At 43.2% G+C, this 24,758-nt stretch overlaps 1 protein-coding gene across 4 annotated transcripts in view; it reads right to left on the reverse strand.

Moving 5' to 3' along the window:
* Positions 1 to 24,758, reverse strand: part of RUNX2 (RUNX family transcription factor 2) — a 147,085-nt gene that overhangs the window by 27,932 nt on the left and 94,395 nt on the right. For all 4 annotated transcript variants that reach the window (XM_058800979.1, XM_058800981.1, XM_058800982.1 and 1 more), the window contains one exon: positions 6,785 to 6,958. In XM_058800979.1, the coding sequence (XP_058656962.1) occupies positions 6,785 to 6,958 (174 nt within the window). The remainder of the gene's footprint in view (positions 1 to 6,784; positions 6,959 to 24,758) is intronic.

Genomic DNA, 24,758 nt, shown 5'->3' on the forward strand with positions numbered 1-24,758 from the left:
CTCATGGCACAAGAACTTCTTGAGCATCTCTGGCACTCTCATCACTTTCAACACCCATGCCAGACTTGGTTTTATACTTAACACCCTTAATCTAGCAACTGTGAATGTCTGTGTGGGCACAGGAATGACAAATAGCAAAAAGTGGTCTTTCAAAGGCTCATGTGTTATTTCAAAACAGTATCTCATAGTGCATTGTCAGAAGCAGGATATAGGGCTGGATGGACGATTACTTGACCCCAAAAACACAACCACATATTCTTTCAACATCTACCTCAAATACAACGGTCTTCCCAGGGAAGAGGAAATAATGAAGAGGAAAATGTTTAACCAAATTGAACATTAGATGATTCATCAGAGCTCAGTGACTGAGGAGGAGGTCACACTACCTCAGGGCAGAGGGTTACTGCGATTCCTCCACACCAAGGCATGGCTGAGGTCATGGTCGAGGCAGGGTGGGAAATATTGCCCTGCGGATGACTGGTTCAAGGTATCTGTGACCCGTTAGGAAAGCAGAAAGTGAAAATACAAGTTTCACCAGATCCCAGAGCAAATGCCCTAAAGCCAGCCCTTGCTGCCTGATGGTGGTCAAGGTTTGCAGGGACGTGACAGAAGAGAGGTGAAACACTGTCACCCTGCCAAGTCAAAGGTGACCTGTGAGCCCACAGGGCAAACATCACTGCTCAGCAGCATTGCCCAATTCACAGTGAAAAATGCCACGAGGCAGAGCCCAAAGCTTCCCCAGAGAGTCCCTGGAGGTGGACATGCAGATCATGTGGTACCCTCTGGTTCACATGGAGATGGTCCTTGCAATGGTGCTGGAGCACTGACTTCGGCCACTGAGGCCCACCAGACCATCTCTTCTGGTCCCACACACCATCAAACCTCCTGGGGGAAGGAGGGTGCTGGGGGCACCACAGGGATGTGCCAGCTGCCACAGCAGCACTTCCAGGGCAGACCCACACAGATGCTTCTGAGGCAAACATGAGGCCCTTAAGAGGTTCACCTCCTCCCTGCTCTGGCCCAGAAGGGGTGGGATGACTGTTTAACACCTACTATTGGGGAAGAAGCTGTGAGGTGATTTGTGAGAGGTTTTCTTTGGCCTCCTACACCACAGGCCAACTTCCCTGTCTCTGGCTGGTGGGCTCCCAGAGGATCCCTGATAACCAGGGACTTTGCACCATCACCCAAAGCACCACATGCTCTGCAGGCATGGCACATCCTCCCATCACAAAAAAGCCCTGAACAGATGAGAAACCTTAAAGCTCTGAGTGCATGTGGATTCCTCTCTAAAGGAATCCCTCCCAAAGAAGGAAAAATACTTAATATAAAAATAAAATGAACTGCCCAGGAGAAAGCCACCCTCATTTACATATGGCAGCCATGGGGAAGGGCTAACTGAGCATTCAAAAACAGTGAAGGAGTCAGAGGGCCACTCTGAGCTGGCCTTTACACTCGAAAACTTTGGAGTGATTACTAAGAGCAGTCCTCCTTTTGTAAACATTTCTGTTATGCCTGCGTGGGTGTGAGGGGAAGTGCAGCTCTCAGCGTATTCCTTCACAGCAGGGCACATTGTGGGTATGCTGAGACAGCCTGGGCACAGTTCAGCTGAAACAAATCAGCGGGGTGAGGCCTAAACTAATGTGCAAACAGCTCCATCCTGTTTGCACTTCCAGGTGAACCTCCACAAAGCAGGAAATACTGAGTATTGCATATTATTTTGTGTCTAGGTTTTGCTGTCACATTTGTAGTCATGAGACATGCACAGGGTTCTTTACTTTTGTTGTCTCTGACTGACTGCATTAAATGGACAGTGGATATTGATGCTTAATGGACAAATGGACAGTGGATATTGATGCTTAATGGACAATAAGAGTCTTTAAAAATTAGTCCAAGAGGAGATGCACCACATAAAACTAAAATTATAAAGGAAATAAAGAAAGAGCCCATCCAGTGACTCCTTCTCCCACCAGTAACCCCAGTATCACAACTGGGGTTTGACTTTCCAGTATCTCAACTTCCAATATGGAAGTGGCTTTCCAGTATCACAACTTCTCTTCTTCCAACAGAAATCATCATAGGATCATACAACAGTTTGGGTTGGAAGGAACCTTAAAGATCATCTAGTTCCAAACGCCCTGACATGGGGAAGGACACCTTCTATATTCTGAAGTGTCGTTGGAGAGAAGCAAAAACCTGCAAATATCCCTGAAGAACAACTTTTTTCACTTTGGCATTGCATTGTGAAGCACACTAATTTTCTATAGGAAAAAGAAACCAATTCCCCCTTTTCCAAGATGAGTTACATGACCAGAGCATGATCAAAGATTGGCAGCTCCTTGGTGTATTGTCTCTAATACCCAGACATCACATGCATCATACTCTCATTTAAACCCAGCCATCAGCTCTAGCTCTGGCGGCTACTGGTCGGATTAGTGCTACTGCCAATAGTAAAAAACAAGCTGTCTGGAGCTATCTTTGGTAAACACTTAGAGCAAATATCCTCAGTTCTGATCTTAACAAAGCCAAGATGACTTTCTGCATGAGTAACCCAACTATTGTTGTAACACTAATCCCCTCAGCAAAACAACAACAGCAAAACACAACCTTCTTCCCTTCTCTAACTCTTTTTTAGGCATCTTTAAAAGGCCAGGGGTTCATCTGGATTGCCCTGTTCAATCAACAAAGTCAAATCCAGTGGAGTTACACCCCAATGTACAGAAAAATAATTGAGACCAGATTTTGGCCTGAAGAACCTCTAAATCCATTTCTCCTCCCACCCCTCCAAGAGTCACATTTTTGAAATTAAAAAAAAAAAAAAAGATAAACTCAATGAATCATGCCAGTGGGAATCTAAGTTTTAAAAGGGGGTAGAGGGAAATAAAAGTCAAAAGAATAATAGGAGGGGAGCAAGCTTTATGAAATGGAGGTCCACAGTGGCAACTTGTCAGTCAACCAGAGGATGAAATCAATTTGCATAAAATCTGCAGGCTGCAGATTCCATTTGCACTGTCCCTGAAATCAGTCCCTGTCTTCAGTGAAGATGTATCCTCTCACTACCTTCCTGCTAAGCTGGCTCTGAAGACTTTAAATCTGCTTTAAAATGATGAGAAATGGAAGCATAACATCCCTGACCTGCATGGAGAAGGGGAAGAGGAAAATGGGAGAAAGTGAAGGTTTCACAGGACTTGCCTTTGAGGGCTGTTATTTCATTGATGAAAGTCAGAGGTTGCCTATAGATCAGCCAGTGCCGCAGTGGTGATGGAGCATGAAACCTCACTTAACTCCCACTTTGCTGTCCCCACAGCCCAGCCCATGGGCTCCTCACACCAACCACATTCCTGACATTACACCTGTGGCTTTTCCTGGCCTACAGAAGCTAATCCTCACAAGTCGCATCTTAAAAAAAACCCAGGCTTTCCTCGTCTCATACTGGAACACTGATGCAACAGCTCAGTCTCTGAACGGGAATGTAATCGGATACATGAACAAGTTGCATGAGCCCGTTAGGGAAAGGGGAAAAAAATAAAAAAAGCAAATATACCAGTGAACAAATGTGAATGGACAGGATTCCTGATTTACGGGCAGCAAGCAGGGTTCAAATTGGATCTGCACTGCCTCAGCAAAGGCAGCTGCTTATTGGACCATTTGTTTTTTAATCACCCTTCGATGTAGCTTTTGCTGAATCCTAGTTAAAATGCCATGTTGAATAAGGGCAACTCTGTGCCTTGTCCTGCCACAGCCCAGCCCTGTGGTAGGTTAAGGACTGTGCTGTGATTTGTACAACCTGTACTCTGATACTCCAGGAAAATAAACACAACCTAGACAGAGAAAAGAAATATAAGAGTGAACCCTAAAGTGCTGAGTTCTTTCAGACTCAGGTGTGGGTCAGCCAGGCTTTAAATAATATGTCTGTTTAATCATGCAATAGCTATGCAAGGCCTCAAGTGGAATGAAGCAAAATGTGCATACTAGCAATAATATGGATTTTTTTTTTGTAGGAAATCAGTATTTACTGTTCCAGTTATTAGAAATTTATTATTTTCCCTAAATGATAACTAGGCAAAGAGATAATGAAAGCATGGTATTTCTAAAGGAATGCTTGGTTAATTCCAAGGAAGGTAATTTAAAAATCCTGGTTTTCAGACAGAAGGGTCTATTCCCCTTTTAACATATACCCAAGGCAGTGCTTATGTTAAGAAGCCAGTGGCACTCTGAGTATTCCACCAGAACAGGGAAACTGGTGTTGAAGGACAGCACAAGCACCTCACTCCCTACCACCAAAACAAGCAGGGGCATGTTCACCAATTTCCCACTCAGCACCCGACCAAAGGGTGCCTCGTCCATGGCATCACCTTCATCTCTCCTTGGCATGGTTTGTGCAGCAAAGAGTACCCATCCATCCCACAGGAAAGATCCTAGAATAGGAACTGTCTGCAAAAAAGCATCCCAGCACTTTGGTGGAACATCAGAGCATGCTGAGCTTTACAGATTACAATCAAGGTCCCGAAGAGCACCCAAAAGCCTGGTGGAGAGCCAGTGTAATTCCCAGAGCTTGCACCCATGTAACATGCTCACACCAATCACCCAACTGAATGGGATGACCACCAGCAAGCAAATGGAGAGCTGGCTGTTGGACTTTTCTGAGGGGGGGAAACAACATCAGAAATACTGTACCAGACCACTTATTCATTAGGGAGTTCTCACCATTATGGGGGAAATCAGAGCAACTTGGGGTTCTAATGTATCCCATAACCTTGAATTTATCCAACAATAAAAGTACATAATCCACCAGAGATGGGAAATCCAGCCTGCATCCCTCAGCTCACTTCTCTCTGCTTTACCAGCACTGCATCTTCCCTCTCTTGATGAAGTCTCAGCTGGTGCTGCCTTAAATTTGCAGAGAAGGCAGGGAATGCCACACAACTTTGTTTCCAGTCAGGCTTATTGAAAGCTCATCTGAAGCTTTCATCTCTGAGATCTGTAAATGCTGCTGCTGCCTCATAATGAGGCAGAGAAGTAGTCTATTAATCAAAGCCAGCAGAACATTTTCTACAGGAGGCATTTATGTGAAGGGGAGCAGCATATGAGGTTACACTTAGGAAGAAAATTACAAGGGGATCTCAGTTCTTGTGCTTCAGGGCATAAGCTGATCACCAGATGGGGTCAGGAAGAATTTCAGCCTCTTTCGTTCCTAGATATAGTGTTGCACAATAGGTAAACTATGGAGGCACAAGGAAGAAGGAAAAAAAAACCTGCTTATAGCCTGGATTTCCCCCCTGCTTTCTTGGGAACTACATCTACAAACATTGCCGGACAGAAGACTTGGTTAGAAAAAAATATTGTGTTTTAATTCAGCAGTTCTTACCCAGAAAATGATATGCACAAGAGCCCTGACTTCACATGTCCAATGAACAAATCATGAAGCCTAGCCAAAAAAACCTGCTCTGGGAAGCTGGGGGGCAGCAGGTACCATGTAATGGGCATAATCAACATATTTAATATATTATAAACATTTTACACTAGTTAAAGTTAGACTTCTAGATCTGGGAGAACTTTGCCACAGCTCATGGGAATGATTTTTTTGTTGCAATTCCTTGAGTGCTTTGGGTTCAAATTAACTCACTTCTCTTTCTTACTGCAAATTAATAAACTGGTTGAACTTAAAAAAAAGAAGGAAAAGAGAGAAGAAGAAAGCCACAACACTTTGTTAAAACCACTGAGTTTCAGCTGGTATCATGTCAAAACCACTTGAAACATGAAACTAGAAATCTTCCTAGGTTGACTCAAAGACTATGTCTATACTAGGAGTGCTTTACCAGGAAAGGAATGATGGTGTAAAATGCTGGCAAAGGACTCTGCTGTGGATACAACTGTCACAGCAGAAGTGAGTATTAAATCTGTCTAGGGAATTGAGCCAAGAGCTTTGTTGACAGACTGGCATCTAGGTAAAGTTCTCCAACAATTCTAGCAATTGGTCAGGGGTAACACCTCTTTACATCCTGGATAGACACAAACATGTCAGCACAAATTTAGAATCTAGAAATGTCCAAAGTTAGATAGAAATTGTTTTGAATCTCTTTTGAAAAATTTAACCAGCTCTGACTTTAGAAAAAACAATGTTGGTTTATTTGGTAGGCTTCACAGTTTTGCTGCAAACTTCTGGCATAGCTGCAGTTAAACATCTTATTTCAGCCTTCTAATCTGTGACACATGGTGGGTGCTTTATGATTTCTCTCAGCACAATGAAATCTGTCTCTCAGCATGCAATCATAAATGTTGCATACAACCCTCACGAGCAACCTTTGGAGATTTCTCCATAACCCAGTTCATTTATTGTAACCGTGGTCAGCACTGGTGGTGGAAGGAAACCACCATGTGAGAAGATTGTATTATTATTCTGATAAAAAGACCATCAAGTGCTGGCTGCTTCCCTCAACAAGACTGCAAAATAACAAGGCTGAATAAAAATGTTCATTCTATTGTACACTGAAGGTACTATAGCAACACAGAGAAGACAGAGCAACGTGGCAGTTAGAATTTCACCATATCCCTACTCAAATGACCTGGACTGACTATTTTAGATTTATGGCAAAAATAAATTAAAAAGAAAAAAAATTACATTTTCAGCTTCAAGCACTATGGAACAATCCACTTCCCACCTAGCTTTGCTTGGAGAACATCCCCCACTCTGTAACAGCCTCTTTGACTGCAGCTGAGACACAAATATCCATAAGCAATTACTACCAATGCCTGTGCAAGTCAAACCTATGGTTCTGTCTCTTACCTGTAATCTGACTCTGTCCTTGTGGATTAAAAGGACTTGGTGCAGAGTTCAGAGAGGGCCGTGGGCTCTGGGTCGGGACCCCTACTCTCATACTGGGATGAGGAATGCGCCCTAAATCACTGAGGCGCTCAGAGAACAAACTAGGTTTAGAGTCATCAAGCTTCTGTCTGTGCCCTGGAAACAGCAAATCATAAAATAAAAGCGTTAATAACAAGATTTAGTAATTTAACACACCCCCAAAATAACCCCAAAATGGTCTCTAAGGACCTGTTACTAGATTTAATGGATTTACAGGTATCTCAGCTACCCCCAATAACACAGAAACGTTGTGAGGGGGTTGTGTTTTGGACATGGTTGTGCTGGTGAAAGCCTTATCAAGCACAGCTGTGCCCATACACGTGTACCATATTACAATTCAAAATAAGCACTTATCAGGACACCCACACAAGGTCTTTTTTGTCTTTTTTTTTTTAATTTTTTCTCCTTTAACTACCCAAGGTAGTTAAACAGGCAAGCTTTCCCTTCCAAAAGCAAGCCTCATATGAACCTACAACTTATCAACTGGGACAATTACTCCATGCCTGGTTTAGATGTTGTGGATTTTTGCTAAGAAAATGCGAGCTTTTCTTCTCCCCGTATTTTTTTTTTTCTTTAACTCTGTTCTAGCTTGTCATTAGCTTTCATTCCTCTGGGAGATTTTCCAGAAAGTAATTAGTCCCTGTCAGATGAGAAGAGCAGTATCCAAGGAAAACCTCCAAAGCTGCTGGCCAGGACTGGGCCCTACACTCCCTTGCATGGTCAGCCTTCCTCAGTGCTCCTACTGCAGTCACCCAAAACAGGCCAGCTGCCCCTGGATATATTTGGAACACTCATTTAGGGGTGTTTTGCTGACAAAATATGAAGGGGGGAAAATGGCAAAAGCACTGGGATGCCCCTAATGGTCCTGCTTATTTTGTCATTGTGATGTTTCAAGAGCAAGGGCTTTGCTTCTCTAATGGTTTTATTTTTGCTCCTAGGTTTAATTTCTTTCCAAAGGATGCTCCTTGTCCAATGGTGCCTTTGAATGTGAAGTGCAGAAGGTGTTATTTCTATCATTCAGCACAGGGAGAAAAAGGCATGCATAGAGATTAAGGACAGGACTAATTTTACTTAACTTTAGCCATTCATAAATCAGGCATCTAGTCTAAACTCTTCTAATGTAGACTTCCTCTTCAGTTAATGGAAAGAAATAGCTACTTCCAGAGGGCAATTCATCTCATTTGTCTCTGACACTCGCCTTAAAACAGCATGATTCACCTCCTGAATTTGCTTTCTCTTCCTTCTCTGATCAGAGAGGGAGCACACATGACTGGTTTAATTAGACACCCTCGCCATTAGTCAACGTTAAATGGAATGAAGCCTACCCTAAGTTACAGATCAAGGTCATGCAAAAAGCCTCTGGCAGAGCTGAAAGGGGGGCCCAGACTCCTTGATTTCAACCCAGAACCACATCCCTATAAGCAGTGCCGGGGCCCTGGCACAAGCAATAATTGGGGGGGATATTTTAATGCTTTTAACAATAGGAAGGGCCTCTGGTATGGTTTGGGCTTGAATCCTTCCAAATAATCACCAGTGGCTTGAGATAATCCCTGTTGTTCCTCAGCAGTATGAATACAGCCATATGTCTGGAGTCTACAAGAGTTCAGCTCTGCAGACATGGGAAGATTGTTCCATGTCAGTCTTTGGGCCATAGAACCAATTCCAATGCTGTTTAATTTATTTTAGAAGCAGAAATGAGGCCACTGAATCTTGAGATTGAACTATCAGGCTGCCACTGCTAAAAAAAATGCTTTTTAATAGTAATTGTCACCACAGTACTGAGTACACAGCTTCCCACCATCAAATTGGTACCATGGTGCCAACATGACACATAGGCAATGCAATATCCAAACTAAATAAACCCAGACTGGATTCAGAGAAATCACAGCTCTAGACAGACAAAGATTCAGGTTGGGAGATGAGGGGAAACTTGATGGGATTTAACTTTGGAGAAGCTTCTCTTGCAATTTAAAAAAATTAATTAGCTGACCCATAATTTGGTACTTTGAAGTCTGGGTTTTCTCCCCCGTAATGACTCAGTCTGAAAGCACGGGGTAGGCGGGAGCCTTCTCCTTAGGGAGAAAGTGCTGCTCCATGTTGGAGCTGCCATGGGTGCCTACTCTTCTCTTGAGAAAATATCAACCATTTTAAATAGGGAATAATTTTGAGCTTGTAAAAACTCCATAATAGCAGCTTAATTAGCAGGGTCACATCCAAACTCTACTCTTCAGTATTATATTCTCAATCCATTTAAACTAAGATTTGTACAAGTTGGGTGCTGCCAAATCTGAAGAAATTACTTTTACATACATATGCAGTCAGTGTTCTCTTGGGATTTCTCCCACTTCTTTTCCTCAACAATTTTTATGCATTTGCTTTTCCTTTTGCTAGCTCATATTTTCCACTCTGTTTTCTATAGACATCTCTTTCTCCTCTGTTTTTCTCTTCTGCTCATTCCTGATAATCCTTTGGCAAATTGAGGAACCTGGGATTGTGGAAGGTGTCCCTGCCCATCGCAGGGGTTTAGAGTGAGATGATCTTTAAGTCCCCTTTCAACTTAAATCATTCTGGGATTTTGTGAAATTCAAGAGGTCTCAAAATAAGGTAAATGTTATAAGTCCATCTCCAGTCTCACACACGAGAGTCTATTTTAGCTGGGAACGAATTTACCCCCAAAGTGAATTTTATTTAGAATTTCTGTGGAAAAAAACCTGTGCTATGTTCATGTAGTGACCTTTTAACTAAAGAACCACTAACAAACTGGTGCATAATCTATTTCAATTGTCCTCAGGTAACTCAATAAATAATTTATTACACAGGTCACCATCACTCCTGGACTAACCTGTGCCAGACAACCCTCAGCCTTGTTTTCATCACATTCTGTTTGGTCATACATAGCTTTGTTAGAAGAGACTTTATACTTAATGATGTGTATTATAGCAGAGCTCTGGCTAACGGAGCACTTTAGGATAGGCTGGGGGGGGGGAAAAGAAAAAAGAGAGGAAAAAAAAGAAGGGGCATACAGGAAGAAGAAAAAAGATTTCCACATCTGGTTGAATTGAAATGATCTATAGATGTGTGGGTTTGGGTGTTGCTGCTTCCCCCCCCCCCCCCCAAAAAAAAAAAAAAAAAAAGTAGGGAAGAGAGAGCTCTCTGCACATCTGGAAGACCCCAGGCATCAATGGAACTGCAAGTCCCCAGAAACCAGCAAGGGGCCAAAGGCAGACTTGCCTTCCCCTTCTGGACATTTAAAATTTAGGGTTGTAACACGGAGTCATGTTGTGACAAAGGGATCCACAGAAGGAGCCACAGTCCCCGAGTGAAATATCCCAGGGAGACAAGATGACATTGCAGCTTTGCACATTATGGGTTTCTCTGCTTTGATAAAGGCTGAGACGTGCTCACACTGAAAGTAAGCAGGAAACTCAACAAAACCTTTGTATTCAGGAGGTGCTCACAAAGGCTTGTGGGCAATTTAAATAAATGTCCTGCCTTGATTTCTGTGCAGGAAAAAAAAAAACCCTGTTAAGTATGGAGGAGCCATGAGGTATGGGCTGAAAACACTCTAAAAAGACCTTCTGAGTAGCACATAAGCAGCAGGAATGAAATATGTGATACATGTTTAAAACTCATTCCACAAGCTGCTTTTCATCTCTCATTGATATATGTGTCCGTTGACAGAGAAATTCCTGATCCCAGGGGAGTGTGTTAAGAAAAGCTGTATTCCTCAGTCTCAGGACTGAGGCGTAATTTTATTTCAGGAAAAAAGATTAGGGTAGCAAGTGTGGATGGCTGAGGGAGAATCCATGACCTGTTGCAGCAGTGAGTACATCAAAAAGCAATATAGAAACTATGTGAAGAGTAGAATAAAATAGTGTTATAGCTACCCCAATGCCTGCAACACTTCATTTAGTGCCTGTTGCTCTGTTGTAAGGATGGATTTGTAGAATGGATTTGGCTTGGAGGGGAGAAAAAATGCTTGTGGACTTAAGCAGACTTGGATGTGAAATGATGTCAAAAATAAATGGAAGCTGGCCCCTGATTCTCTGACTAAGGATGGGACCCAGAAGCCACTGGAAAAGATCAGGTCACCAGTGAGGAGATGGGAAAGAGATGAGAAAAACTGAGAGTTCATAGTCAAGAGCTAAACAAGCTGTTCTGATTTGTCTGCTGGCACAGTACAAAATACGCTGGAAATCAGAAATCCAGTGTTTGCTCCAAAATAACAAGAAATATTCTGATCTTTCACCACTACTCAGCTCTTTCAAGTCAAACACCAACCTGAGTATAAATTTCTGGAGACAGAAACATTGTCATTAATCCTCTCCAGTGCCAATTTTGGCCATTTTACATGAATCAAATCAGTACTGAGAGTGCTATAAGGTCAGTGAAAACTGCAGCCAGCCAGTCAGTGCCTGTGCTGCTGCTTCTGCTCGCCAGCCCAGCACAGCCTCAGAACATGTTCGTGTGGCCCAGGGAAGCTGATGTTCAATTATCACATCCCAGGCATGGCAGAAGATGTGAGGAGTCTTCATCTCCAGCTTAATCATTTCAGTTTAAACTAAGCACAGGACTGTCTTCCAGATCAAAGCAAGGCAATCTCGAGTCTGCTGGATGTGGTAACTGGAATGGGACGTGAGCTCGTCTCTCATCACTGAACTTCCACCACTCTGCTGGAGGAGGCAAGATGTAAATCGGTCTGTGGAAGAGGCTGACTTGCAGAATGTAAATGTGGTGTTGATGCTCGAAGATTTTTACCTCCTCAGGGAGGAGGGGTGTGCGTTTTTATCTTTCAGCTTGTGGGTGTGGAACTGAAAACTAATCAGATTATGCTACACGTGGCCTTGCCAGATGCTGACACTCAGGGACTCCCTTTCTTTGTACCGTGTACACCACCCACCAGCTTTTTGTGTGGTTTTTTTTTTCCTGGTACCCAGGAGATCTGGTTACCAGATTTTCAGCAGATGCTTTTATCACTCTCCACTGGGCTAGCTATTTTCAGTCATCACCCAGTTCTATCTTTTTCTGCTTTTGCCTTAGCAAGAAGTACTGTGGGAGTCAGGTGTCTCCATAAAAGAGGCAAGGGATGGCAGAAGGGTCATGGCAGTAAGAGCCTGGGCTGTCATCTGCTGGAGACACATTTTCTGGGACATCCAAGCAGAATGGAGGGTGATGACCCATTGTGAAATGCCACCATGGCTTCTGTTAGCTCTATGTCACGAATATGGCTCAGCACCAGATAGAGAAGTTTGGAGTCATTCCATGGAGTGACTACAGCTGGAAAAGGTAGACAAAAATTCTTTGAGCTCAAGGGCTAGTAACCAAGGATTTCTACAGCTACAGTGAACCAACAGGAAAAGGGACTTTTCTTCAGGTTAAGGAGTGGCAGAAAATAAAAGAATCACCTGGTTCATGATCTGTGAATTTATAGTCTGTGCACCTCTGTCTCTTGACTCCAAGAGAAATGCAACAGAGATCAAGAATCCAAGTTTTGACTATTCCCACTGTTCTCCAATGGTGAAGTGCTTTAAAAAGGTAAAGAGTGGGCACATTTTTTCCTACGAACCCTACATGCCTTCGAGACAAGCCCTCTGATTTTTTCTCTTTTAACCCTGGAACACCAGCAGCATTCTGGTGCACTTTGTAGTGTCTACTCTTCTGCACACACATCATAGAAGATGATTTCACACCACAAAAAAGACAAGCTACCTGTCCTCTGAATTTCGCCACAAATTCTCCTTAAATTCTCTTTGTAGGTCTACCTGCATTTCATTCTGTTTGGTTTTGTGAAACCTTCCAGGGGTAACTGGAAGGTGCTGATATGGGCTTGACTGAATTCAGCTAAGGCTGAAGTCAAGGGACCCAGATTTATGCCACAGCAAAGGAGTTGAGCCCTGAGCCTAAGGCTTCCTAACAGCTGTTGTGCAGGGACTGAACAATGCTGAGCATTCACCATGAAGCAAAAATATTCACTGTTCTGTTACAAATTTCAGACAATACCTTACTGCAGCAAGATGTCACTCCAAAGCAGTGTCAATCTATGCACTGGAGGTAAACATAAGGGAGCCATAAACCAGAAGCCCAGAAGATTCACATTAGCTCTTTGCAAGGAAAAAAACCTATGAAGAAAGTCATGAGGTTTCCTCTTTTGTCCCTTGTCTTGTGACAAATTGTTATTGGGCTGGTTTCTCCCCACTCAATCCTACTGAATGCACCCAATCCAAAGTTCATGGAAAAAACCCCAAAACACGAGAGCCAAACAATTTTTGCCCAGGAAAGGAGAAAGCTTGGAACCTTTCCAGTCTCTTAGGTAAAGACACAATTATGAGAAGAAAAATATAATCCACCCAAGAGACATAATTACATAATTAGGCCATAGGCTGTGCATAGGAAAGGTTCTTATAGTTCATAAAACAAGGAGCTACATAGGTGCAGTAACTGTAGTTAATTCACTCAATGAAGGAAAAAAAAAAGTTTGTTTTTTAAATAGCTAAGGGCACCAGTTTGCATTAGACTGGGAGTTTAGTCTTCTGACTGTACACAGAGCCCTGTTCGTGCCAACAGGAGTCACTCAGGCGCAGGCAGAAAACAAGCCCCTGTCTCTTTTTGTTCTTAAAAAAGGCATATTTTTACCAAAAGCAGCTAAGACCTGTACCTGAAACTACTGCAGAGAAAAGGAAATAATAAAGACAGACAACTGCACACTGTGGAGGGGCTCAGTTCCTGTGAAACAGATCTAATGTGTATCCCTTTGCCAAAATCCTAATGAGCCCCTCCTCCCTGACTCCTGCTCTGCAGACTACTGGTATGGGTCCAAAAGGGCCAGGTCCAGATCCTGGGGGAACCAGGGACATTTCCATCTTCCCAGAGCTGTGACTCCTACCCTGGGTGAGCAGAGGCAGAGGGAGGTTGGAACCTCAGCACTGAGGACAAGCCTATGGAGCATCTCTGGCATCAGTGGTCATTTCCCCGCTGATTTACTGGGAGCAAAGGAAATGTCCCCTCAGCTCATCCCACCAGGACAAAAAGGGTATTGGAGGGAGGAAGGGGCAGGAAGGGTGAGAAGAAATGACCCATGGGGGTGTAACCTGTGCCCCTTTGTGCTCATGGGAATGACTTTAAAGCTTTTGAGGGCACAAAGTGCTTTCTAAACTTCAGCGGGGGGCTGTGAAGAGCAGGGACCCAGTTGAAGGGTAGACCCAGAGGCTGGCGGTTTTCAGCAAACTGCAACAGCTGCAAAGGAACCTGCTGCTCACAGAATTTCTCTACACAGAGAGGTGAAAAATGCCTCCTTGGAGCAGGGCTCCAGGCTGCTCGTCTGGCAGCTGAGGGACTGATGGGGGCAGGTGGCAGGGGCTGAGCTGGTCAGGCACTGCAAACGGAAGGGTGTGTTAAAGCAGCAAAATTGGAAGATTTAACAAAGGAAACCAAAATGGTGATTAAAGAAAAAGGACAGACTGAGCAGAAAAGGGCTCGAGTGGGCTCACTTTTGCACCAGTTCCCTCCTACTCTCCAACTCATCCAGAGCTGCAGGACTCGTGCAGCCCTTGGCTCTGACTCTATACTCAAGGTGAATGAGCCAGGTCTGCCCTTGCTGCAGTGCTGGGGTTATTCCTTTCTCTTTTCTTGAAAAACTTTCTAATTCTGATTAGGTTTTGAGGCTTGATTTGAGTAACACACCGTAGGATAATCAGCTCAAACAGGCCAGGTCAGGGAAGGAGCAGGTGGGACCCCCTTGCTCCACAATGCCTGCCTTCACCTTTATCCATCCTTGATGAACATAAAGGAATCTGTGTTCACGTGAGCCGGGAAACCAGCTACACATTGCTGGTATGGCTGCATGTAGACATTAAAGACAACTCATATAAACAGAGACTGTCACGCAAGTCTCGGTCCCTGCCTTAGCTCCCTTTGCATGCTGGTATCTGTTACACTCCCCACTCCTCCTCCCCCTTTTTTCATCAGAAGCAGGGATGAGGGAAAACAAGGGCAGTCCCAAAAAGCTCAAGAGCACCTCACTCTGATTTATCATCCTCATGAACGCAGCAAAATCTTTGAGGAGCAAAGTTTTCCTCCCAACCCCCTCCAAGAAGGTAGCTATCCTGCAAATATCTCACCAATTTCTGCTGCTTGTTTGCTGCAGCACCAGGCAGTAAAGATCACAGTGAAGAAGGGGGTAAAGGAGGGGGAGAGAAAAAAAATCTCCTTGAACTGGCTTCTCTCCAGCTGGCAGGAAGGGATGGTTTTCTAAATGCTTGTGAAACCTGATTACTTTAAAAGAATAAGAAGGGTGGGGGGGAATGATGTAAACACAGCCATTAAACCAGACTTAAGGCGCTTAGTTTAAATCTAGTGTAGAGCTCTCGGATGCTGCACTGCTCTCTGGACATCAATAGGTGCATTTTCATTTCTGGTTTTGTTTTACACACCCAAAACCAGGAGCACACTACACGCTGAACGCTGCGGTTTACAGTGGGAATTCAGGCATGCAAGACACAACAGTTAAGCAATAATGGATGGATGTGTGTGTGTTTGCTATCTTTCAACAGATTGTTTTGCTGTGTTAGAAAACTACTGTGTTTATATCCGTGCAGCAGGTTTTAAGCAGACAGTTTAAACTTGAATAAAGTGGGATATTTCTAAAATAACCTTGCTAACACAAGTCAGATGGCTAAAGAAACCTGAAAATGTGGTAAAAAGAAAAAAAAGAAGGAGTTTCAATCTATACTGGTGGGTAACATGATCTAAACTCTGAAAGAAAACAGTCTTTACAAGTTCAGCTTGAAGGATTATCTTGTGTATCAGCACCCTCTGTGGCAGAGTAGCATTTATCCACGTATCCACCCATGTTAATGCTGTTGCACAATTTACTACAGCCGTGATAGACAGATAATTGCTTTATCCACCCAAGTGTAATAAACGGAGTCTGCTATGTTAATCCTTGTGTTCTTATTGTCGGCAAATGCCAAGTAAGGGAGAGACGTACACTGAAAACTCTGTCCTCTTCTTCCAAAACTACTGGAGTTTACTCACCCTCAGACCTGCTAAAGTGTTCTTACTGCATTCCACTCCCCTGCTTGCAGCGCCAAGTATTTTGAATAGTATCAAGTTATTGTTGTATAAAGGGCACCTACACTCAGGCTATATGGAGGCAGAAGCCAGGATGTAGCAGCCTTTAGGAAAAAAAAAAAAAAGAAAACAACCACCCAACCAACCACCCTCAAACATCTTTTCCTATTCAGTAAGTAAAACAGGCCAAGTATTTTCTGTTCCTGGGCATAGCACAGAAAGTAATTACCTGTCCTTCTAAAACTGGACATCTATTCAGTTTGTGTGGAGTCTGTCTGACTGCTGAAAAATGTCATTTAGCTGCTGGCTGATCGGTGTTTCCACAAAAATCTATAAAGATTTTTTATTTTGAATTTCAAAAACAGGCGTATCCTTTAAAAGGTTTACAGATTCCTGGCGGCTCCATGAGCTTAGGTTTGTGGCATCAAATTTGTAATGACAGTTTGATGGATGCCTCCCTTTCTTCCTCATGAAAGGTATAAGGAATTGGTGGTTTCCCAATAAAAATTACACTCAACACTATTCTTTGCTCTTATTTTTACTCGCAAATGCATAAAATGTCTGGTGCTGCTGGCAGTGAGTGGGTTCATGGGGCAACTTTCATGCTACACGAGGCATTCAACTTTCTGTGTACTCAGAGCTCTTGCACAAGCACCTACATGATGTGCAAGTTCTGAGGAAGGACAGCCTTAAGCAGCACATAAACACTGCAGCTGGGCTTAAGAGAAGAAACATTGGCCAAAAGAAGTTGCCAACAATCCTGCAGGTGAGTCGCAGTTTTTAACCCTTGTTATGCTTCACCTCTCCCTGCCAATGCCAGCAAGGGCATTTCTGGCTCAGGTGGAGGCTGAGATGAATTAACTTCTGCTTTCAGGTCTTCGAGAGAAAGAAAAAGGGTAGGTTTAGATTAGATATTAAGAAGAAATTCTTTACTGTGAGGGTGGTGAGGTACTAGAAAATGTTGCCCACAGAAGCTGTGGCTGCCCCAACCCTGGAAGTGTTCAAAATCAGGTTGGATGGGGCTTGGAGCAACCTGGGACAGTGGAATGTGTCCCTGCCCATAGGGGCAGGGGCTGTTGGAATGAGATTTTTTTAAGGTTTTTAAGGTCCTGTTGAACCAGAACCATTCTATGATTCTATGATATAAAAGATACAGCCATAGAGGATGAGTGGATGGGGGGTTGGGTGTGACAAAGTTGCCCACTGACTATCACTACTGATATTGAAATTGAAAGTGTTTTATGCATCTTCAGCCAATTAATAGCTGATACTTCCTTTAATAACTTGGATGATGCAGTACAAAGCACAATTAGAAAATCTTTAGGAGGCTTCCAGTAAGGTGGAGTCTTCAGACTTGGAGAAATAGCTCAGAATTCAGAATGAGCTTAGCAAGGAAGAGAAATTGTGCTTGACATGTCATTAGTAAGATGACATGCAGTAAAAGTTAAGTGCTTTGTGTTACACTTTGGAGCAAGAAGCCAAATGCACCACAATGACAAACCTATAAACCAGCAGCCCTGCAGAGAAGATCTGGGGGTGGCAGGGAGTTGCACGTTGAATATGAGTCAATAATGGCATTCTGTTTCTTTTTTTTCTAAAAAATGAAGTAAATGCATTTCTGGGAAAGATTAATGGTCATGTTGCATACAAGACATAGAAGGTATCTATTACAGGCTGCTCAGAAGTGGTGAGACATCAGCTGGACTGCTTTATCCAGTGTGGGACACCACCCTCTAAGAAAGATGCAGACAGATGAGAGAAAATCCAGAGAAGAGCAACAGGAGTGATAACAGATTCAGAAGGCATGAGCAACATAGAAAAGTTGAAGGAAATACATTTGTTTAGTCTAGAAAAGAGACGAGCAGGAAAGGACATGATAAGAGTAAAATATTTTCTACAGAAAATGGTAATCGATTGATCTCTGTGTCAGCTGAGAACAGCACAAGAAAAAGCTGCCTTCAGCTGAGGTAGAGGAGATTTAAGAGATTAATGTACAGTATTAGCAAATTCCTTTTTAAGTATAAAGGGAAAAAAAAATCACCACAAACTTCAGACTTGGTAAGTAAGTGGAAGGCTCAGTACTGGAGGATTTAAAAATTTGGACAGAAGTCAGTGATGATCTAAGTATATCTAATACTTCCTCTGAGGAAAAACGGACTAGGCCGCCTGAGGTTTCTTTTTAGCCCTACTGTTCTGGGGCTGAGTGATTGTCTGTGCTTGGTGAAGTCACGTACACAATACTTGGAACATGAGTCCATGCAGTCAGCAGCTCCTGCTAACTGAAGGCCTGATGCTGCAAAGAGCTCAGAACCTTGAGCTGCCATGAAAGGGAGAGCAAAATGCAGGCAATGTCTGCTCAGCTCTTCCTGACTACAGAGAACCCGTGGGGGTTTGGAAATGCTGGTCTTAAACCCTCTGTTCCAGGGTTTCCTACAGCTCTAACTTCAGAACAATTATAATTTCTTTGCCTCAGAGTGGATATTACAAGATTGACTTCATCATTAATTTAGAGAGAGGGACTCTGAGTGTCCACTAGTTTTGAGGAACACACAACAAACTAAAACTAGAATTTTGCACCCAATTTTTGAGAATATTCCTGCAACTCCCAGGGAAGGTCCAGATCCTAATCCATGATTGATTTTGGTTTTTCCTTTCTTATCTGTGTGTCTGCTGGTAACTCTTAAGAGAGATTGTCCCACAAAGAGTAGCCCTGGCCATTCTCTTTTAAAACTTCCCTCCATGCCAGTGTGAAGAACAAGAGACACCAAAATGACAAATTTCTTGGGGAAAAATCCCAAACACTAAACCCACAAGCAAAGGTTTTGGACAAGCTATGTCTTCTATGAGAGTGCAGAGAACTCCTCAATGCAGTGGACTATAAAATCCTGGGATTTTCCAACAAGGCAGCCTCATTATTTACATTATTTCTTCCTGAAAGTGTTTAATTCATAATTAGCTCTGTTGGGCTTTTTTTTGGTGGAAAGGAAAGAAAAGCTCCTTTCTGCTGTGAGCTACACAAACCCAACTCCCACCCTTGCTACAGAAACTCCATCCCTGCTTACACTCATCTCACACCAACCCCTGAGCCCTAAGAACGGCTGTGTCACCCCAGACCAGCTGTTTATTAGCACCGTGTCCAAAAATCATGAGATGCACAATGCAGACAAAAACTTGTCCTGATGGGCTCTGCAGGTTGCTAATTCAGTGCCTCAGCCAGGTGTTCAACCTGCTCTGGGGTGATGCCTCCTAGAAAAGCCCCAGGGGGGACCGAGGGGAAGGAGGGGAGTGACACAAACCGCATTCGGCGGCGAGGAATGTGAGATTTTTGTGACGGGCTCTGGCAGGGGGCTGACCCTTCTGCCGACAGTTGTTAAAGTTTGTTTAGTGATGGGGAGCCTCCCATGAACTTAAAAACAATAGGAAAACAGAGTCCTGGAGAATAAATCTCGCCCCCTGCGCCGGCTGCCTGCACGCTTGGCTACCAGAAGGTAACAAATCCCCAGGAATGCGGGGGGATGCGCCCGTCAGGCAGAGCTGGAGGGTGGCCAACACAAGCAGAGAGTGATGCCATTCACAGAGCCGAGAATGGAGCAGATGAACACTGGGAAAAGCCTGGAAAAGGCTGCGGGTACTGCAGGAACCATGTGCCCTCTGGCTGCCCCTGCAGGGAGCTCCTCAGCAGCTCATCCCAAAGAAACCCCAAGCAGATCTTCTACAGCCTCCAGATTTATCAGACTGGGTAGAAAGTGGGGGTGTCCTCAATGGAGATCAGGCCAAGAAGGACCTGAGGTTTATTTATGAATTCATGAATCTCCCTTGCCCACACACCAGGAGAACTCAGAGGGTTTTAACTTTTGGTCACCAGACAGGACACAGCATATGAGACAAGGAAACCACTGACTTGTCACCAGGACCCTGACCTGCACAATCCTCAACTGGATTTTTTAAAGTAGATTATAGTTCACTGGCTCTACTTTTATCCTGCTATAACTTTATTGTTTCACTAATAAACAGGGTTTTGCTTGGGCATGACTGGAAAGGGACTTCAGACAAAGGCCTGGAGTGGTAAGACATGGGGAGATGGCTTTAAACTGAAAGAGAGGAGAATTAAATTATATTTTAGGGAGAAATTCTTTCCTGTGAGGGTAGTGAGGCCCTGGCTCAGAGAAGCTGTGGCTGCCCCATCCCTGAAGTGTCCAAGGCCACATTGGTAGGGCTTGGAGCAACCTGTTCTGGTGGAAGCTGCCCCTGCCCATGGCAGGGGCTTGGAATGAGATGATCTTTAAGTTCCCTTCCAACCCAAACTGTTCTGTGATTCTATGATGCTGTGGGTGCAATCAACTGGAAAAAAAAAAAAAAAAAAAAAAAAAGGAAAATCCAAGAAACACAAGCTGTAAAAAACACAAGTTGTCCAAATGGGCAGCTGTGTAGTTGAAAGCTTTTTAAGATGTACACAAGCACATACATACAGCTGTGTATGTGCATATATATGTGTATATATATATGTGTATATATATATATATATATATATATATATATATGCCTGCTTCCAGCTTGGAAAGATGTTAGAACATATACTGTCAGGTGTTTTGAATAATTTCAATTTTATTAATATTTTGGTGCATCATTCAGTTTGGACGCCCGCTACAGAGCACCAGTGGAAAACCATCCCTGCAATGCAAGAGTGGCAAGGATATTTTATTCTGCTCTACTAAAGCAGGCAGAAATAACATTGAAGTACTTAAATTCTGGAAATACTCATTATCCCTGTGCTATTAATATCACCTCAATAGCTCGTTCTATTTAAAGCAAGTTTCTTTCTTTGGGTTTTATTGTGCGGGTGGCAAATCCTTATTTAATTCAGAGGATAAAAATGTATGACCCTACAATTGGAAAAATGGGATTGTCTGGGGCCCAAGCCATCTGCCAGAGTCATGAACAGAGGCTTTGCCACCATCTTCAGTGGGAGACAGCCTGGCCTTAAAGACTTTACAGTTTGTACAGATTCAAATTTTAGTCTTTGCTTTGATTTTAATGTCATATGACTCATTTTAAGGAATAATATAGCTGCTTCCACTGTAATGGTTACAGTTCTGTGTCTCTGCAGGACCAAATTTTGATCCCTCAGTTATGGAATTTAGGTATGAGCTCTCTAGTCTACCTTTTAGCCCCACTGTTTGCTTTTTTTACACAAAGAAAATAAGGCACACTCCAGCTATTGGCTCCATGGATTAGAGGACAAGGCTTACATAGGAGAGTTTCCTTCTTTTGTAAGTACAACCCTGATTTAATTCCATCAAAGAATGATGGAAAATAGAAGGCAAAGTGTTCTTCCCTTTTGTCCAAGAAAAGTAAAATGAGCAACCCTGGTGATGCTGAAGAAATTGGATATCTTCTACTGGTGCCTTGCCTTGGCTTTTTTAATAAGCAAAACTCATCTGTCTTAACCAATTTAAATGAAGTAAAAAGGCAACAACAGAAAAGAGGGATGGAAAACTTTTTCCAGCTTCAACACAAACTCTGAGGAAGTCAAAGCTTAAAAAAAGAAAGTGATTTTTTCACCAAAAGTCTGCAGAGAGCTCAGCACTATGAAAAAGGAAGAAATCTGGTTTTTAACTCTTCTCCAATGGTAGGATGGACCATTCCTTGTCCTTTCACTCTGGCTTCCCACAAGGTCTGTGGGATTATTCTCCTTTTGGCAGCACAAGGGAGTTTGGTTTCAGTGTCCCCATCCTTGACCAGTTTTGAAATCAAAATAAGTTATTCCTTCCTTGACAAAAGGTTCCAACAATCCTCTTTCGTCAAACAAATCCCCTTTCATCAAAGGACCAACATTAGACTAGGACTGAACCCAGTTTATAATGCCTGATGGATTTAGATGGCCAAACTACTGCTAAGGGTATTTGCTGTCAAGTCTAACCCCCAGCAACAGGCAGCATTTCTGACATGATACTGGTTTAAAATTACATGTCTTGTAGTATGCACTCCCTTCTCCATGATGCTGATATTTCATGGCATCATTTGGACAGGACATTCATCCCCACCCTCACTCTCATCAATTTGCTTCAGCAAATCACTTGGATTTGAGACTGAAAAGTGATTTATCCCATTTTGCTTTTCTGTGATAAAGTTTCTTGATATGCATCTGAGAATGGCTGGTATTACTGTTTGTTATAATTTTGATTATATTTCTTGCTTTCTTGTTGATTGGGGTATAAATTCTCACTAAAATAAATAGATGCACACCGTTGCTGGTGAATTTAAAGTGAAGGTCATGGCTTGTTCACTTGACAGTTAAGACAACTAAACTGCTACAAACTCTGAGATTTTCACACCTCAGCATTTACAGAATCACTGAATCAACTCAGTTGGAAAAGATCTTTGAGATCATCCAGTCCAAACTATGACCTAGCACCACCTTGTGAACCAGACCATGACACTGAGAGTCACATCCACCTTAACACTCGAGGTGTTCCTTAAACACCTCAAGTGCCAGTGACTCCATCACCTCCCTGGGCATCCCATTCCAATGCCCAATCACCCTTTCTGTGAAAAACTCCTTCTTCCTAAACCTCTCCCGGCACAGCTTAAGACCATGCCCTCTGCTCCTGTCTCTGGGAGAAAAGACTGACCCCCATCTGGCTGCACCCTCCTGTCAGGGGCTTATAGAGAGAAATAAGGTTCCCCCTGAGCCTCTTTTTCTCTAGGCTGAGCCCCTTTCCCAGCTCCCTCAGCCCTCCTCACAGGACTTGTGCTCCAAGGTGTACTGTAATTAAAACCTGCCCTTTGCATTTCCCTTCATGTGTGCATTAAGTGGCCTCATTTAAAGCCAGGTAACATCCTTTCCATTGCTTGTGGTCTCTCAAAGTCCCGTTGCCTCCCCCAAGTTTAAGCCTAACTCATTCTGGCTGGTTTCTCAGTGAAGCAGGTCTGCTGTGTACACATGACTGTACATTCCTTCCATGGCTCTGAGTTTGTTCCGAGGCAGTCCCAATTCTTGCTACTTCACTACACTGAAAGCAAGAGTGAGTGTGTGTGTATGCAAACAAACATGCCAGCACCCTCACACGTGCTAAAAATGACATTTTTGTGTCTGCTCACAAGGAAAAAGAAGGATTAATTATGCACAAACATAACAACTTTCTCCAGCTCTGCCTAGAGATGTGAAAGAGAAGTGGCCCTGTACTCGCGTCTCTTCTGAGAATTCTGCCATATGGTTTTAACAGAGGTTTATTTCCTGCAGCAAGAGAGGGCTGCAGATTCTCAATCCAACCAAAATAATTATGCAGACAATTTCACTCCATTACTTGCAGTGGAACCCAAGCTGTGTGGTCCTCACATGCTTGCTGACACCTTTAAAGAGACATTAAACCATTTTTACATAAAATTCCCTTAATGGGTGGGATGTGGGATGAATTTCCTGGAAGATTAGCACCTGTCGTGTTGCATAAGGCTTGTATCTGACTGCTGCAGGAATTCCTTTGGTTGGTAGACAGCAAAAATGTGATTGAAGCCTCCAGAATACAGCAAAGAATCAACCAGATCTCTACGGAGGGAAATTTCTCCCCTCGCTGAGGTTTCCTGCACAATTTTTTTACCTCCCACATTTGACCCTGAAATAGCACAGGACATAAGTACAGTTGGGTGCCTCACATTAAGTACAAGGAAATGGAAATATGGCTTTACATTTCAGTGTTAGGTTGTGCTGCGAGCACAATTCAGAGAGTTTTCTGAGAAGGTTTTTTTCAGAGCCACTCTGGGATGCAGATCTTTTCCCTCAACTAGTGAGATCGCAGTACAAAACTTCCAATCTTTCAATAAACAGTAGGTAAAGAATCCAGGGAAAATGAAACTGCTTTGACTCGAAACAATAAAATGTGTATTAAAACACCACCTATCCAGCTCTGAATGTAAACCACAGGAATACTGTAAAAACAGGGATGTTAACCAAGACACATAGTGATTAAAGAACATTTTAAAGGGAGAATGGAGACCACCCTTAAAGCATGGAAATATCCCTTTTGGACTAAAATGCAATCTGTTGTTTTTTTATTTGTTTTTTTTTTCTTTTGGGCAACTGTGCCTGATTTTTGTTACAGTAGCTCGTTTATGGAATTAGCAAACATACTACATTTCAGACAAGCAAATCCAATTAAATCAGAAGAAAGCACACACATACTTGTACTGTGCCAATCCGTCTATGGTGTCAGAAAGACACAATTCCAGGCAGCAAGAGGGGGTGAGGGAAGTGAAATGGGTTTTTCACTGGATTGCAGGATTTTTCATGGTGTAAAATGCTGATTGCTTCAGATCAAAAAGGTAAATGCAACGAAATAAACAACCAGGGCAATGAGAACAGAGCAGAAATCAGGTAAATAGCAGCAGTGAGCCATAGGGCATGACTGAATGGTGCAGGAGGTTGTTTCCTTGATGGTTTGTAAATCTTGCTGCTGCTGGAGGCCACTGCACGAGCACCTTCCTGTGCCGGGCACGGGAGCTCGGCAACGGTTAATGGCACACGCTGCATGTGTGTGGCCTGAGCAGCGAGGAAACCCAGCAGGAAACATGGTTCTAATCTTTTTCTAGTGGCAATTTCAACATTATGCTACAGATAAATTATGGTAATGTAAATAGTAAAATCCATTTCTCAGTTCTTCGGCTCGGCGCCTGCAACTGCCTCAGGTTTCTGCAGGCGGGACGGGCAGAGGACGCTCTGCTGTGGGGCAGAGGTTTTGGCTCAGTTCTTGACAGTGCCATGTGTAGGGCAGTCTCCTCTCTGCTTTCCCTGCCATGTTTTATCCCCTTGTGTTGTAAGCTCTAGGGAATT

This window comes from Ammospiza caudacuta, chromosome 3, assembly GCF_027887145.1.
Source record: "Ammospiza caudacuta isolate bAmmCau1 chromosome 3, bAmmCau1.pri, whole genome shotgun sequence".
Classification (NCBI taxonomy): domain Eukaryota; kingdom Metazoa; phylum Chordata; class Aves; order Passeriformes; family Passerellidae; genus Ammospiza; species Ammospiza caudacuta.